Source organism: Enhydra lutris, unplaced genomic scaffold (genome assembly GCF_002288905.1).
Source record: "Enhydra lutris kenyoni isolate GAN:26980312 unplaced genomic scaffold, ASM228890v2 scaffoldscaffold92, whole genome shotgun sequence".
Taxonomy (NCBI): Eukaryota; Metazoa; Chordata; class Mammalia; order Carnivora; family Mustelidae; genus Enhydra; species Enhydra lutris.
In genome coordinates, this window is record NW_019154176.1 from 3,685,218 (window position 1) to 3,703,151 (window position 17,934).

At 40.6% G+C, this 17,934-nt stretch overlaps 2 protein-coding genes across 2 annotated transcripts; both read left to right on the top strand.

Moving 5' to 3' along the window:
* Nucleotides 1-1,898: 1,898 nt before the first annotated feature.
* Nucleotides 1,899-2,881, top strand: LOC111162551 (olfactory receptor 18-like). The gene is given in 2 exon segments (XM_022527046.1): nucleotides 1,899-2,118; nucleotides 2,121-2,881. Coding segments are annotated over 2 exon segments (828 nt in total). The 5' UTR covers nucleotides 1,899-2,051.
* Nucleotides 2,882-9,713: 6,832 nt separating this feature from the next.
* Nucleotides 9,714-12,174, top strand: LOC111162417 (putative gustatory receptor clone PTE01). The gene is made up of 2 exons (XM_022526824.1): nucleotides 9,714-10,689; nucleotides 12,095-12,174. Exons 1-2 carry the CDS (start codon nucleotides 9,870-9,872, stop codon nucleotides 12,172-12,174), a joined length of 900 nt encoding a protein of 299 aa, XP_022382532.1. The 5' UTR covers nucleotides 9,714-9,869.
* The last annotated feature ends 5,760 nt before the right edge of the window (nucleotides 12,175-17,934 follow it).

Below are 17,934 nucleotides of genomic sequence, written 5' to 3' on the forward strand. Positions count from 1 at the left end.
CGGCTCCGGTCATGATCCCAGCGTCCTGGGATCGAGTCCCACATTGGGCTCCTTGTTCTGTGGGGAGCCTGCTTCTCCCTCTGCCTCTGCCTGCCACTCTGTCTGCCTGTGCTCGCTCTCTCTCTCTCTCTTTCTGACAAATAAATAATAAAATAAAAATAAATAAAATCTTTAAAAAGAAAATCTTAAAAAAATTTTTGTATTTAAGGAGAATTGATTTTTTTGTTTACTTATGTATTTACTTATTTCTTTATTTTCAGCAACATGGATGGACCTAGAGGGTATCATGTTAAATGAAATAAGTCAGAGAAAGACAAATACCATATGATTTCACTCATATGGGGAATTTAAGAAACAAAAGAAGTGAACAAATAAAAAAAGACAAACAAAAAAATCCCAGACTCTTAAGTGGAATTTTTAAAAGAATGAATTAAGGAGAATTCTCCTTGTTTCAGTAAAGATTGAAGTTAAGGAAGCATAAGAAGGATAGATTTCAGACCTGGTTCTGGGGGCCTTGTATGGTCCTAAATTCCTTGATTATAAATAAGAGAGTTGGATCTCATGAGGGCAGAGCACTTCCAAATGTTTGGGTTTAGAAATACATATAAGCCCTTTTACCAATGCCAAACTACTGCAAAATAGAGACCAAAAAACCCCCAAAGAGCGGTGTCAAACACCAGTGTCCATTTCCCTGAGATTGTGTAACGTTGATATTTAATCCTGCATAAGATGAGAGATAGGAAGAAAGTATTTTTTACAAATTAATTATTGTTTAATAACTCAGAGCTGCATTGTACACTAATACCATCCGTGGGGTCAGTGATACCGCATGATTTTGTGCATTTAACCCAAACATACTCATCAAAATTTGAAGTCTATCAGGCCCACAGTTAAGAGTTATATTTAAGGGCGCCTGGGTGGCTCAGTGGGTTAAGCCGCTGCTTTCGGCTCAGGTCATGATCTCAAGGTCCTGGGATCGAGTCCCGCATCGGGCTCTCTGCTCAGCAGGGAGCCTGCTTCCCTTCCTCTCTCTCTGCCTGCCTCTCTGCCTACTTGTGTTCTCTGTCTGTCAAATAAATAAATAAAATCTTTAAAAAAAAAAAAGAGTTATATTTAAAAAGACTTTATAAAGACAACCCACATATTTGAGTGAGCATTTATTTCCATGGAGAGATGTCAAAAACCAGAGACTGATGAAAACCCCTGAAGATAATGAACACATCAAAAAAATCTTTCTGATTACAAACATTTGATTTTAATTTAGAGTGTCAATAATGTAGTTCTAGCAATTATACAGCTTATCAATATTCTAAAGGGAATTTCTTGCACTTATTTGAATAAAATAAGGCTGTTTCTAAGTGTCCTTTAATTAGAATGATTTTTTTTTTCCTTAAAGGGAGAAGAATGTTTCCTATTCGGTATGCTTCTTTAAGAGTATTTTGTGGTGGGCGCCTGGGTGGCTCAGTGGGTTAAGCGACTGCCTTTGGCTCAGGTCATGATCTCGGGGTCCTGGGATCGGGTCCCGCATCGGGCTCTCTGCTTAGCAGGGAGCCTGCTTCCCTCTCTCTCTCTCTGCCTGCCTCTCTGTCTACTTGTGATCTCTCTCTGTCAAATAAATAAATAAATCTTTAAAAAAAAAAGAATATTTTGTGGTAATGATGGATTTGTCAATTATCTCCAAACGTTCATGCTCCTCTAACATTCTTCAGTTGAGTGTTTTTAAAGCATGTATAGAGAGATGTGAATAACACAGAAATCAATGAGGAAACAGTTCTAAGAAAATTGGATCTGAGACCAGAAAGATTGCTGAAGACTCTGGAATATATGGCCCCATGTGTGAATATTTTACTTGTGAATTGCTCGAATATGCAATGGGGACACAGTACCGGAAGCCCATTCACTTGATCCACTTTCCCAACCCTCTTTTCTTTTTCAGAAGGTGTCCAAGCTACATAGAACCACAAAATATAACACGTGTCTCAGAATTCTTCCTCACGGGACTCTCAGATGATCCAGAACTGCAACCCCTTCTCTTTGGGCTGTTCCTGTCCATGTACCTGGTCACCTTGCTTGGGAACCTGCTCATCATCCTGGCCGTCTGCTCTGACCCCCACCTCCACACCCCATGTACTTCTTCCTTTCCAACCTGTCCTTGGCTGACATTGGTTTCACTTCTACCACAATCCCCAAGATGATCGTGGACATCCAAACTCAGAGCACAGCCATCTCCTATATGGGTTGCCTGACTCAGATGTCTTTTTTTATGCTTTTTGGATGTTTGGATAGTCTCCTCCTGGCTGTGATGGCGTATGACCGGTTCGTGGCCATCTGTCACCCCCTGCGCTACTTGGTCATCATGAACCCCCGCCTCTGTGGCCTGCTGGTTTTGACATCTTTTTTCATCAGCCTGTTGGTCTCCCAGATGCACAATTCAGTTGTGTTGCAACTCACCTATTTCAAGGATGTGGAAATTTCTCATTTCTTCTGTGACCCTTCTCAGCTCCTGAACCTTGCCTGTTCTGACACTTTCACCAACAACATAGTCATGTATTTTGTTGGTGCCATCTCTGGCTTTCTCCCTATCTCAGGGATCCTTTTTTCTTACTATAAAATTGTCTCCTCCATTCTGAGAGTCCCATCCACAGGTGGGCAGCACAAAGCCTTCTCCACCTGTGGCTCCCACCTGTCAGTTGTTTGCTTGTTTTATGGAACAGGCCTTGGGGTGTACCTCAGTTCAGCTGTCTCACGTTCTCCCAGGAAAGGTGCAGTGGCCTCAGTGGTGTATACTGTGGTCACCCCCATGCTGAACCCTTTCATCTACAGCCTGAGGAACAGGGACATCAAAAGGGCTATGTGGAGGCTCTTCAGCAAAACCATCTGATCACAGCACCCATGCCATCCATTTGGAGTGTAGGTTGGAAAGTGCAGCAAAACTCAGCACCTAGACCTGGAAATCCTACCTCTCTCACCACATCATTTTTGTAGTTGTCATGGCTTTCATCTCTCTCCTCGCTTAACATCTGAAAATTGCTTTCTTCCCTATGTCTTAAATGGGACTGAGGGAGTATTCTGGGGTCCCTTGTATATCATAATTACTGCATGAGTAAATTTTATTGTATCTACAGAGACTCTGTGCTTTATCATTGGCTACCCAAGCATCCCAGAAAGATGAGCAATTTTCCTTCTACATATTTAAAATTCACATATTTCCCACAGTTCTTGTGTATTTTCCATACAAATCACTTATTTATCCAATTGGTTTGTGCAGGTTATGTGAATGGAGGTATGTCACTGGTTCTCAAACTTGGTATTTTTTTATTTGTTTATTTTCGAGTACAATTAAATATAGTGTTTTATTAGTTTCGGGGGTACAATATGATTCAACAGTTCTATACATTTCTCAGTGCTCATCAAGATAGGTGTACTCTTTTAAAAGATTTTATTTATTTATTTATTTGAGAGAGAGAGAGAGAGAAACACACATGGAGAGGGGAGGAGCAGAGGTAGAGGGAGAATCAGACTACCCACTCAGTGGGGAGCCCAACTTGAGGTGATCCCATGAACCCCAAGATCATGACCTGAGCCAAAGGCAGACACTTAACTGACTGAGCCTCCCGGGCACCTCAAGAGAAGTGTACTCTTAATCCCCTTTAACTATTTCACCTATCCCTCCACCCATCTCTCCTCCAGCAATCACCAATTTGTTCTCTGTTTTTAAAAGTCTGTTTTTTTGTCTCTTTTTTTCTTTGTTCATTTGTTTTGTTTCTTAAATTCAACATAGGCATGAAATCATACGATATTTGTTTTTTTCTGACTGACACATTTCACTTAACCTCATAGCCCATAGGTCCATCCATGTCAGGAAAGATGCAAAGATAGGACTTAGAAAGTTACGAAGTACAACTATCCACATCTCTGTTTATCTACTAGAAAAAACAGATAAACCAAAACCATAGTTTGTTTTCAAGAGCTGAGAACCCCACAGAAATCTAAGAAAATATACTCTGGAGCGAGTTGATTCCTTTCTAGTTAGCAGAAATCACAACCACTGGGGACATCTGTTAAATTTGGGAATGGAATGGCTATGAATTGGCTTACCAGTGGTGGAGGGGCTCTCCTGGTATAACAGAAACCAGGGAGTCTACTTGAGCCTGTGTCACCAGAAGCAGTGAAGTGGGATCTGCTGAAATACCCAATGGAGAGAAAGTTCTACCCATTTTCCAATTTGTCTAGGAATTTTTGCTGTGTGACAAATTTGGGACTATGTTGGAAAGCAGACAGATATGACATGAGTCTTGAAGTGCTTGGAGCATAAAGTTCTCATAGAGGATGAGACTTGTGTGGTGGGCAGTACCTGAGAGGCTCCCTATGTTCCCCAACTCCTGGTTTTCTTGCTCTTGTGTATGTCCCTCTTATTGAAAGTGAAATAGACACAGTGACTTGTTTCCAACAATGAGAACATGGAAGAAATGCTGGGAAATAACTTCCAGGAATAGAGTGGGAGGAGGGTGGGAAGGAAGGCAGCTTTCTTCCTGCTGTCGCCTCTCTCTTGCTCTCTTTGTTGCTCAGGTTGATGGAACTCAATTGCCATGTTATAAGCTGCCCCATCAAGGGTCCACGTATCAAGGAACTGAGGAAATTCTCTGGCTAATAACCTGCAAACATGTGAATTCTACCAACAGCCCCATGAGTGAGATTGTAAGTGGACTTCTGCTAGTTGAGCCTTGGGATGAGTACAGCCCTGGCCAACACCTTGATTGTATTGTTATGAGAGGCTCTCTGAAGTATTTAAATAAAGTATCAGTTACCAAAAATATGTGAAAATCAATAGTTTTCTAATACCAGTGTAATCCAATTAGAGAAAAACAGAACTGAAGTCTGAATCAAATTAGCAAAAAATTAAACAAATCAGATGAACATAAGAGAAGGGAAGGAAATATAAAATAAGATAAAAACAGAGAGTGGGGCAAGCCATAAGAGACTCTTAACTATAGGGAACAAACTGAGGGTTGCTGGAGGGGTGGTGGGGGACGGGGTAATTGGGTGATGGGTATTAAGAAGGACACTTGTAATGAGCACTGTGTGTTAGATGCAGTTGATAAATCACTAAACTATATCTCGGGGCGCCTGGGTGGCTCAGTGGGTTAAAGCCTCTGCCTTCGGCTCAGGTCATGATCCCAGGGTCCTGGGATCGAGCCCCGCATTGGGCTCTCTGCTCAGCGGGGAGCCTGCTTCCTCCTCTCTCTCTCCTGCCTGCCTCTCTGCCTACTTGTGATCTCTGTCTGTCAAATAAATAAATAAATAAATAAAAATAAAAAAAAAATAAAATAAACTATATCTCTGAAACTAATAATTATACTATAAATTAACTAACTTGAATTTAAATAAAATCTTAAAAATAACCTGTGAATCTCCAACATATAAAATGCCAACCCAAGCAAGAACTAAAGAAATGAAAATAGAAAGTTATCCTTAGAGCAAATATTAACTGAGAAAATGGAAATGGTATCACATTCTTTGTATAGAAGACTGAATTCTGTCCAACTTCATGATTCATACAATCATTTTACAGATATCAAAATCACACACCAAATGATTCAATTGAAAAAAAAGTCTGAAATGTACAAGCATTATTTCATTAGAGCAATAATGTGTTCTTGAATACTCTATTTTTAAATAATTTGTTCTTTAATATTCTCTATTTCTCTATTTAATATTCTCTATTTCTTTAATATTCTCTATAAATGGCAATCCAAGATAGTGACAACTCTCTCTAGAGTAATAAGCTTTAGGATAAGAAGTGTCCTTACAGATCATCTTCCTCCCTCTCATGTGCAGTTCATAATATAAAATTGGAACCCAAAGTACACTCATTTATATTAGCTGAAAAACAATATTTCATACTGTTTATTATATAGGCTTTATAAAACACATCCAAGGCAAACTAAAGGTAGACCATCTTGACATAAATGTGTGAAATAACTAAATAAGTTCCTTAGTTTTGATATATCATATATACTTGTAGACTTTAAACAATGGAGTTTAAACATGGGAGTAAAGAGGGGCAAAAAAGAAAAGGAGAAAGTTGACATCTGACATATCAAGTATGTCAATTATTTGATACTTTTTAAATGATAATTTTAACAAACTTTTTTAATGAAAGGTTTGAGAATGAGACTTTCATTAAAAAATATGGACAATTAATCCTTGCTTCCCAATGATGTCATAAATGTATGGTTCTATAACAATTCTTGCTAACTATTTTTAAAACTGTATGATTGTATATAGCATTAGTGCATATATAAATCAATTAATAAATTTCTACCAAACACCTAAAAAAGGGCGCCTGGGTGGCTCAGTGGGTTAAGCCTCTGCCTGCGGCTCAGGTCATGATCTCAGGGTCCTCGGATCGAGCCCTGCATCCGGCTCTCTGCTCAGTGGAGAGCCTGTTTCCCCCTCTCTCTCTGCCTGCCTCTCTGCCTACTTGTAATTTCTCCCTCTGTGTGTCAAATAAAGTCAATAAAATCTTAAAAAAAAAAACACCTAAAAAAAAAGAAAAAGAAAAAAGAAAAAAAAGTCTGAATTTTATGTTACGATTCTACAACTTGGAATGAAGAAGCAAGGAAATACGGCTGAATTTCTTCCTGGGGAGAGGAAGAACCCAGACCCTTCCCAAAACATTCACTTGTTTCCCTTTCCTCTTCTATTAACATTAGCAAGTCCTGGGGCATCTGGGTGGCTCAGTCAATTGGGTGTCTGATTCCTGGCTTTGGCTCAGGTTGTGATCTCAGGGTCATGGGATGGAGCCCCATGTCGGGCTTCATGCTCAGTATGGAGTCTGCTTGAGATTCTCTCTCCCTCCCTCACCCCTCCCACTGCTCTCTCTCTCTCTCTCAATAAACAGATAAAATCCTTGAAAACGCACATGCGCGCGTGCGCACACACACACACACACACACACACACAAAACCATTATCAAGTCCTCGGCAGTTGGGACAACATGGGCCAACTAGCTAACTAGCTTTGTGCATTGAGCCTCCCAAATCATACAATTGTAAATAATTGGCAATTGTCTCCAGGTTTTAGTTTGAAGGTTCTAAGACAGTAGCTCCATACCTGTGTCTCTTCCCTTTGTGGGCATCTGCATCAGAAGTTCTCAGCCAAGTCTGCCTTCCTGCCAGTCCTGAGGAGGGATTCTGAGCCTTTATCACACACCAGACAAGCGATCAGTACTCCTTGGTCATGTTCCAACAGAGACGCATCTCAGCCCGGTAAGTTCTGAGGGGGACAGTGATTGGAAGAGGGACTGTCAGGAGCATTTTTTCCTCTTCCACAACACAAACATGATGATACCAGGTAGACAGATGGGAGGGCATCGGTTTCAAATTTCCAGATGAGGGGCGCCTGGGTGGCTCAGTGGGTTGAGCCACTGCCTTCGGCTCGGGTCATGGTCTCGGAGTCCTGGGATCGAGCCCCGCATCGGGCTCTCTGCTCGGCGGGGAGCCTGCTTCCTCCTCTCTCTCTGCCTGCCTCTCTCCCTACTTGTGATCTCTCTGTCAAATAAATAAATAAAATCTTTAAAAAAAAAAATTTCCAGATGAGAGCCCTGTGAAATTTGTTTTCTTGGTTCTGGTGGGGTTCTGAGAACTTTCATGAAGAATTATGCTTCCACTCTCACTGCTTCAGGTTTGGTTGGCATCTCCCCCACCACAACCACACGTGGATCTCTTTAACCTTTCCCTAAGCTACTCCAAAATGATCCTGAAGTAAGATTATGATAACTGGAAGGAGGAGGATGACATTGACCATTATCTACAACACAATGTACTTTTATTGAGGGCTTCCTAAATGTCAGGCTCTGAGGTATGTGTTTTACTTAGCATGTTTGATTTCATCTGCATAATCTATTCCAAATTGTAAGTGCACACATTATTATTATTTTACATAAAATGAAAAGAGTGTAGCATTTTATGTAACTTGTGCCAGGTCATGACTTAGAAAGGGTTGAATGTTTGAATCTGGGCATCAGACTAGTCTCCCCTGCCAACCCCAAATGGTTATGTCACTCCCTCTAGGGGTTTCTGGCAGATCACTGTTGGAGAGCAGTAGATAGTACTTCCTGCATCAACTATAGGAAGAATGGCTGAAATCATAGGCAGTGACCATACAGAGTTGGCACATGATTATTCAGGGAGATCTCTCTCTCTCTCTCTCATCCCTGTTCCTGGATTTTCGCTTCAACTCTTCACCTCCTCCTCCATCCTTTCTTTAAAATATTTTATTTATTTATTTGAGATAGAGAGCTAGTAAGAGAAAGAGAGCAGGATCAGGGGAGCAGAGGGAAAGGGAGAAGCAGGATACTCACTGAATAGGGAGCCCAAAGTGAGGCTCTGTCCCAGGACTCAGGATCAACCTCAGCCAGGAGGCAGATGCTTCACTGACTGAGCCACCCAGGCGCCCCCCTCGTCCATTCTTATAGTCAGCCTACTTAATCACAAAAGGAGACACAAAAGGTCCATTTCTACTCAGGAAACAAAATAAGGTTAAAAATGTATCTCAAATGTGCCTGTAGTTAAAACCTCTGTACCTCTGCTTAAAACTTTCAGAAATTCTGGAAGCAAGGAAGTTCATGGGACTCAGAGTATGACAATTTAATTTTGAAACTTATCTGCTTCACTTATTATTAGTGTGCTATGGGGCAAGTCCCTGGTATCTCTGAGAATTAGGGCTATCACCTAAGTTGATTCCTAGTTGATACAGCTCAACTGAATAAGGATTTTTGAAAAAAGATTTTATTTATTTGACAGACATAGATCACAAGTAGGCAGAGAGGCAGGCAGGAGAGAAGGGGAAGCAGGCTCCCTGAGCTGAGCAGAGAGCCCGATGCAGCGCTCAATGCCAGGACTCTGGGCTCCATCCCAAGACCCTGGGATCATGACCTGAGCTGAAGACAGAGGCTTTAACCTATGGAGCCACCCAGGCACACCTCAACTTAATAAGGATTAAAATGGATGCCTTCCATGCAATAAATATGCGATGAATGCATAAAGTAGAGCATATTAAAATTTTTTTAGATTTTATTTATTTGAGACAGAGAAAGAGAGAGAGTGAGTGAGCACAAGCAGGGGGAGGGGCAGAGGGAGATGGAGAAGCAAACTCCCTGCTGAGCCGGGAGGCCCAGGCGGAGCTGGATCTTGAGATCATGACCTGAGCCAAAGGCAGATACTTAATCAACTGAGCCACTCAGGTTCCCCCAAGGGCAAATTAAATTTTAGATATTTTATTACTAAGAATGATAAAACTAATTCTCATGTCATTAGACTTAAATATCTGGTGACCTGAAATTATGATTTCTCTACAGCTTTAGCAGGACTTTTCACCTTTGTTTATACAAGTACATCTTTAGCATATGGAGGGAAACAACGGAGTCTCATTTATTTCTGAGTCCCCAGAGCCTATACTTTGGCACAGAGGAGGCATCAAAATTTAAAAAATCTCAGTTCTTGGTTCTCTGATACCCTTCAGGAGAGTTTCTCTAGGGTAAATGTGTATGAGAGAGGTGAATAATGAAGAAACCAATGAGGAAATGAGTTCCAAGAAATAGGATGTGTCACACTGAGAAATACCCCTGAAGGCACTAGGGTGTATGACCACAAGAGTGAATAATTTATTTGTGAATTGCTTGAATATACAATAGGGACACAGTGCTGGATGCCCATTTGTTTCATTTTTCCAACCCTCTTTTCTTTTTCAGAAGGTGTCCAAGCTACACAGAACCACAAAATCTAACACGTGTCTCAGAATTCTTCCTCACGGGACTCTCAGATGATCCAGAACTGCAACCCCTTCTCTTTGGGCTGTTCCTGTCCATGTACCTGGTCACAGTGCTTGGGAACCTACTCATCATCCTGGCTGTCAGCTCTGACCCCCACCTCCACACCCCCATGTACTTCTTCCTTTCCAACCTGTCCTTGGCTGACATTGGTTTCACTTCTACCACAATCCCCAAGATGATCGTGGACATCCAAACTCAGAGCAGAGTCATCTCCTATATGGGTTGCCTGACTCAGATGTCTTTTTTGATCCTTTTCGGATGTATGGATGGTATGCTTCTGACTGTGATGGCATATGACCGGTTTGTGGCCATCTGTCACCCTCTACACTACTCAGTCATAATGAACCCCCGCCTCTGTGGCTTTTTAGTTTTGTTGTCTTTTTTTGTTAGCCTTTTGGACTCCCAGTTGCACAATTTGATTGTGTTACAACTTACCTGCTTCAAGGACATGAAACTTTCTAATTTTTTCTGTGACCCTTCTCAGCTCCTAAACCTTGCCTGTTCGGACACTTTCACTAATAACATAATCATGTATTTTGTTGGTGCCATCTCTGGTTTTCTCCCTATTTCAGGGATCCTTTTCTCTTACTATAAAATTGTTTCCTCCATTCTGAGAGTCCCATCCATAGGTGGGAAGTATAAAGCCTTCTCCACCTGTGGCTCTCACCTGTCAGTTGTTTGCTTATTTTATGGAACTGCTATTGGAGTGTACCTTGGGTCAGCACTGTTGCCTTCCCCCAGGAAGGATATGGTGGCCTCTGTTGTGTACACCGTAGTCACTCCCATGCTGAACCCCTTCATTTACAGCCTGAGGAACAGGGATATCAAGAGTGCCCTATGGAGGTTCCTCAGAAGAACAGGCTAATCTCAGTATGTGCACAATCCTTTTTGAAGTGTGGGTTGAAAAAAATCAGCAACCAAACATGTAGAACAGCAAATATTGCTTTCTTGGTCACATTATTTTTTCAGTCTTATAGTTCCCATTCCTCTTCAAGTTTCATATATGAATATTACTTTTTAAAATATTCCAGGGGTTCCTCAAGGTGTTGTTTTCCATTGAGAAGAGAATGCATTCAGAAGTAGAAATGATTGGTTGAGTTCTGTAGCCATCCTAATGTCCACAATTTGGCACACATTCTCTGAGCATCTGTGCTGTAGTAGGCCCTGTGTTGAGATGTGGGTATAAAGACAGACTATTTTATCTGCCCTCAAGGAGTTTCCATTTTGGCTGTTTGGGCGCAACTCTTACATAATTGGTGCATATTGGTTATCAAGAGAATCGCTAGTAGGGCCGGAAATATGTCCATCCCTCTTTGCTGTTATATTACAGTTTAACTCATTTTAGCTTTCTCTAAAGTTTTGCCTTGGACAAAACTCATTCCATTCTTTTACGGGTTTTTGATTTAGGAATAGATGGTCTTGCTTTTCCTACTATTCCACAAAGTTAAATTCCACAGAGTGTAATTTTGTGTACCGGGTACGCTAGTTGTCATCAACAAAATGTTTGTTAAGGGAGCGATTTAGAAAGCAGGGCTGGCCTCAGTTTAAATGCAATTTCAACTGTGAAAACTTATGACCTACATATTTAATTGAAATTAAGTTATGTGAAGAAAAATAGGTAAGGTGGATGCTGGTCAAGCGGGGCTGAAGAGGATGAGAGAAGTTGCTGCTAGATTGGTTTCAGAATATGCATTAAAAATATTTTTTAAAAAACCCTCGAAGAGGGCGCCTGGGTGGCTCAGTGGGTTAAAGCCTCTGCTTTTGGCTCAGGTCATGATCCCAGGGTCCTAGGATCGGGCCCCGCATCGGGCTCTCTGCTCAGCAGGGAGCCTGCTTCCTCCTCTCTCTCTGCCTGCTTCTCTGCCTACTTGTGATCTCTGTCTGTCAAATAAATAAATAAAATCTTTAAAAAAATTTGTTTTTAATTGGGTTGCAGGAGTATTCTGGGATGCCTTGTACATCATAACAAATGCATGAGAGGTTCTTCTCAATGACCCTGGTATCCAGGTGAAATGTAGAACTCTCTCTCTCTCTCTGTCTCTTTTAAAAGATTTATTTGTTCATTTGAGAGGGGGAGGAGCAGCTTAGGTAGAGGGAGAGAGAGAGAACATCAAGCGGACTCCTCACTGAGCTTGGAACCTGTCACAGGGCTCTATCCCATGATCCTGAGACCATGACCTGAGCCAAAACCAAGAACTGGATGCTCAACCAACTGAGCCACCTAGGTGCCCCTACAAGTCTCTTCATATACTTAAATTTTATATTCTTTTCCATGGTTCCTGTGTACTTTCCATACCAATCTTGCATCTCTCAAAGCTGTTTATGTGGGTAATGTCTAAGGATGCTGTTTACTGGTCCTCAACCATGGATTTTGTTAGACTCTCCTGAGGAGTCTTATAAATAATGATGACTGAGTCTTATCACCAGAGATTCTGACTTAGTTGGACAGGTGTGTGTCTAGGTATGAGGATTTTAAAAAACACCCAAGATGGTTTAGATGTGAGTTCCTAAAGAGATCAAGCTCAAAAGAGTAAGTTGTGAAAAAAATTATTGTAGTTCCAGGCAATGATTTTTTTTTCAAATGTTTTCTTCAAATTATTGACCTCCAATACTGTAAACTTTTTTTTTGTGCTGGTTAAGTCTCTCTGCTTCAAACTCATCTTTCTATACTTATCTTGTAATACTAAGGTGAGTCTCTTGAAATCACTGCTTTATTTTCCCTCTGGCTTTCTTGTTTTATATATATATATATATATATATATATATACATTTTTTTCTTTCTTCAAATTTTTACTTAAATTCCAGTTAGTTAACATACAGTGTAGTATTAGTTTCATGTGTAGAATTTAGTGATTCATCACTTACATACAACACCCCATGTTCATCATAAGTACCCTTCTTAATACCCACCACCCATTTAACCCATCCCCCTGCTCACCTCCCCACCAGTAACCCTCAGTTCATTTTCTGTAGTTAAGAGATGTTACATATTTTTAATAATGGCCAGCAAATGTCTTTCTACTCTAAAATTAAGTAAAGTTCACTACTCCCTTTAAACCCCTAGGCCCTTGGTATTTACTGGCTTCTTGTTTTTCACCACATTGTTTCACTTTTTGTTTTGTCCTACAGAAGCTATTTAACCAACTACCTACACTCAATTCTCTTTATTAAAATAATTAGCTTGAATTCTTTTTTCTATTTATTTATTTGAGAGAGAAAGAAAGAAAGAACGTGAGTGGGGGGAGGGGCAGAGGGAGAGGGAGAGAATCTGAAGCAGACTCCATGTTGAGAATGGAGCCCAAATGGGGGCTCAATACCATGATCTTGAGATCATGGCCTGAGCTGAAAACAAGAGTCAGACATTTAAACAATGGAGCCATCCAGGTGCCCCTGATATCTTTTTTCTTGACCGAGCCCTGAATGTTAAATTATAACATAAGGAGAAAGGTATGTTATGAGTTGTGTGCAGTTGGAATATTACAAAATAAGCTCATAAGATAAAGGTGGTTTTAAAGATATATCTTTGTTAGGAGTGTACAACTGGGATCTAAGTACTAGATCTAAGTACATATTTCCAGTAGACGGGTGACTCTAATGATACCTGAGGATTACTAAGTCACAGATTTCATCATAAATAAATAGTGCTTTGTCTTCATTTAAAAAAATCCTCAGCAGCAAAGGTTTATATTGTCAACAAAGATGAGTTCTTTTCTTTCTGCAGTAATGGCTGTTTAGAACTTCACTTTGTTACCATGCTTCCTTGTCTTCTGTCATTGGTAAATCAGTCTTTGGGCTCCATTTGGTTCTTCTTCTTCTTCTTCCTCCTCCTCCTCCAACTCCTCCTTCTCCAACTCCTCCTCCCCTTCTTCCACCTCTTCCTCCTTTTCCTCTTTCTCTCCTCCTCCTCCTCCTCCTTCTTCGATTTTATTTATTTATTTGAGAGAGAGAGAGAGAGAGAGAGAGAGCATAAGCAAGGGGTTAGACAGAGGGAGAGGGAGAAGCAGGCTCCCCACTCAGGGAGGGATCCTGACCTGGGGCTCGATCCCATGACCTGAACTGAAGACAGATGCTTAACTGACTGAGGCACCCAGGCACCTCCATTTGGTTCTTCAATAAGAGTACCCATCTTTCTTTAGAAATGTCATATATAGTTTTTTGGTTGTAATCTTGGTTCTCTGAAAACCTGTTCAACAACTAGTTTAATTTACCTTTCACTTCTGAGGTAAATCACCTACCAACTACACTGGTATGGAGCTTCAATATTGAAGAAAGGCATGAAATTGACAGATGATGAAGCCAAACATTTAGGGGAAGTTACCATCCAATAAAAATTACTACATTTCCATATTTGCATATCCATTTATTCAAACCTAAGTGATAGCCAAAGAACCTTGTTAAGTGGGAAAGTAATGTTGTCATTTAATGTCAAATAGTAGACTCTATCCAGAGATAGCACTTTGGTTTTTGTTTGTTTCCAGATTTGGATTTGGGTGAGTGCCTAGGAAAAGACTGGAAGATTCACACAGCCCCCTGGATGTGGTGTCACAATTCTTGATTAGAGTAGGAAACAGATTCCTCAAGAAATTAAAAATAGAGCTTCCCTATGACCCTGCAATTGCACTACCGGGTATTTACCCCAAAGATACAGATGTAGTGAAAAGAAGGGCCATCTGTACCCCAGTGTTTATAGCAGCAATGGCCACGGTCTCCAAACTGTGGAAAGAACCAAGATGCCCTTCAACGGACGAATGGATAAGGAAGATGTGGTCCATATACACTATGGAGTATTATGCCTCCATCAGAAAGGATGAATACCCAACTTTTGTAGCAAGATGGACGGGACTGGAAGAGATTATGCTGAGTGAAATAAGTCAAGCAGAGAGAGTCAATTATCATATGGTTTCACTTATTTGTGGAGCATAACAAATAACATGGAGGACAAGGGGAGATGGAGAGGAGAAGGGAGTTGAGGGAAATTGGAAGGGGAGGTGAACCATGAGAGACTATGGACTCTGAAAAACAATCTGAGGGGTTTGAAGGGGCAGGGGGGGTGGGAGGTTGGGGGAACCAGGTGGTGGGTATTAGGGAGGGCACATCTTGCATGGAGCAATGGGTGTGGTGCAAAACAATGAATACTGTTTTGCTGAAAAGAAATTAAAAAAAAATAGGAAACAGAGATAGAAAAAAATGTGAGATAGGAAAATACTCCACTGCCCAAATATGGGCTCAAAAATTTGAAAATTTTAGCAACTCAAAAGTTCGTTTCTGAGCTTCAGAATTCTCAGCAGCAAATTAGGTGCAATAGAGCTTATCTTCCAAGGCCATGCAGTAATTGTAAATAATTGTGCTATGGTTCAATCAGATGGTAGTTTCCCATCAAATGGAAAATCTTATTATAACATTAAGGAAGTTAATTTAAATAAGCATCCCAGTAATTTATAAGTAACCCGATGTGTGGCTTTGAGTATGATACATAACATTTTTCTATTTAAATTTCTCATCTATAGAGTTATGACAACAAGAGCGCTTAAATGAAAGGCTGGTTGAGAAGATATATTAAATGTGCTGAACATAACATGATTTAGCATGTAGTAGCAGATCAATAAGGACAAACTGTCAATATATTAACAGGCCAGTGTATGGTTTGAACATATAGGCTTTGTAGGCCAAAATCTGGTTTGCAAAATCAGCTCTTCTCATTGCCTGAGTGCTCTGGGATATATTTTTAATAATTTTTTGGCCTCTAATCCTTCATTTTAAATGATATTTAGCTGAAAGCATTCTAGGATTAAAAAGACAATGTGCAGGGGCGCCTGGGTGGCTCAGTGGGTTAAAGCCTCTGCCTTTGGCTCAGGTCATGATCTCAGGGTCCTGGGATTGAGCCCCTCAGTGGGGAGCCTGCTTCCTCCTCTCTCTTTGCCTGCCTCTCTACCTACTTGTGATCTCTCTCTCTGTCAAATAGGTAAATAAAATCTTAAAAAAAAAAGACAATGTGCACATGGTAAGAACCAAGTAAATATAGATACCATCATCATCATCATCTACCCTGTGGTTGGTATATTTATATTTCAACTTTATTGAAAATATTTGATAGGCAATATTGTGTAAGCTTAAGATGTACAATGTGTCAATTTGGTACCCTAATATATTGCAAGGTGATTACTACCATAGAGTTAGCTAACATTTCCATTATGTCACATAATTACCATTTCATTTTTGTGGTGAGAACATTAAAGATCTACTTTCTTTCTTTCTTTTTTTTAAAGATTTTATTTATTTATTTGACAGACAGAGATCACAAGTAGGCAGAGAGGAAGGCAGAGAGAGAGGGAGGAAGCAGGCTTCCTGCCGAGCAGAGACCCTGATGCGGGGCTTGATCCCAGGACCCCAGGATCATGACCTGAGCCGAAGGCAGAGGCTTTAACCCACTGAGCCACCCATGTGCCCCAAAGATCTACTTTCTTAGCAACTTTTAAATGTATAACACAGTATTGTTAACTACAATCATCATGCTGTACATTAGATCCCAGAACTTATCTATCTTATATCTGGAAGTTTGTACCCTTTAACCAACATATTTCTAATCCCCTCCCCCTGCCAAGGGAACCACTTTTTAACTTTTTGTTTCTATGAGTTTGGCTGCTTCAGATTCCACATATAAGAGCTATCATGCAATATTTGTCTTTCTCTGACTTATTTCACTTAGCACCATGCTCTTAACATCCATCTCTGTTGCAAATGGCAGGATTTGCTTCTTTGTTATAGCTGAATAATATTCCATTGTGTGTGTAGGTATATATGTCAAGGGAACATCATTTGCATACAATTTATTTTGTCAACCAGAAAAAACCCCACAGGCCCAAATCACATTTATCTAAACATTAGGATTTGTGAACACATAGTAATATAAAGGAAATACACTCTGGGGAAAATGAATTCTTCTCGATTTACAGAAATCATAAACCACTAGGGACATTTGTTGAATTTCAGCATAGAATGGCTATACCTTGGTGTAATGTCAAGGGAGGGACCTTGGTGGTAGAAGAGACATTGCATATGCTTCTTCCAACTACATGTCCTAAATCAACATCGTGGGATCTGCAGAAATGCCAAATCAGAGGCAATTCCTGCCTTCATGTCAGATCTTCTGTAGGGGAATTTTGTTGAGAGCCTTTTAGTATGATGCATTGTAGACCATGTTGGGAAGCAGAGAGACACCTCCAGAGTCTTGTGGTATTTAGAGATCAATGTCCTGATAAAGGGCGAGGGCGGCATGGTGGGCAGATTTTAATGCTCCCAATGACTTCCACCTCCTATATTTATGCCATTGTGGAGACTCATCCCCTTAAGTGTATCCTGGGCTAGTCACTTGCTTCCAACTAGCACAGCATGCAAAACTGATGGGATGTCACTTCTGAGATTAGGGTACAAAAAGACTCTGGCTTTTATCTTCCTGTCTATTGTTTCTCTGTCACCTATCTACTTATTCTGATGGAAGCCAACTGTGATGTGAGAGCTTCCCATGAAAGACCCATGTAGCTGAGAATTAAAGAATGCCTCTGGCCAACAGCCCTCAAGGGGCTCCATCCTTCCAACAGCTATGTGAGTGGGCTTGGAAACAGGTCTTCTCTCAGTCAAACTTTGAGAGGACTGTAGTTCTGGCTGACATGTTGATTGCAATCTTGTTAGATACTCTTGTTTATTTAAGGAAGTAGCAACTGTATAGTCAAATAATCTTCGACAAAGCAGGAAAAATATACAGGGAAAAAAGACAGTCTTGTCAATAAATCGTGCTGGGAAAATTGGGCAGCTATGTATAGAAGAATGAAACTCGACCATTCTCTTGCTCTTACACCATACACAAAGATAAACTCAAATGGGATAAAAGATCTTAATGTGAGGCAGGAATCCATCAAGGTCCTAGAGGAGAACATAGGCAATAACCTCTTCAACACTGGCCACAGCAACTTCTTTCAAGACATGTCTCCGAAGGCAAAGGTAACAAAAGCAAAAATGAGCTTTTGGGACTTCATCAAGATCAAAAGCTTCTGCACAGCAAAGGAAACAGTCAACAAAACAAAGAGGCAACCCACGGAATG

Bases quoted from the DNA above. Each gene is read 5' to 3' on its own strand.
- LOC111162417 (XM_022526824.1), top strand. From the start codon at position 9,870: ATGTACCTGGTCACAGTGCTTGGGAACCTACTCATCATCCTGGCTGTC. The intron at 10,690-12,094 runs GAACAGGCTAAT...ATACTTAAATTT, and splicing joins CCTATGGAGGTTCCTCAGAA to TATATTCTTTTCCATGGTTC.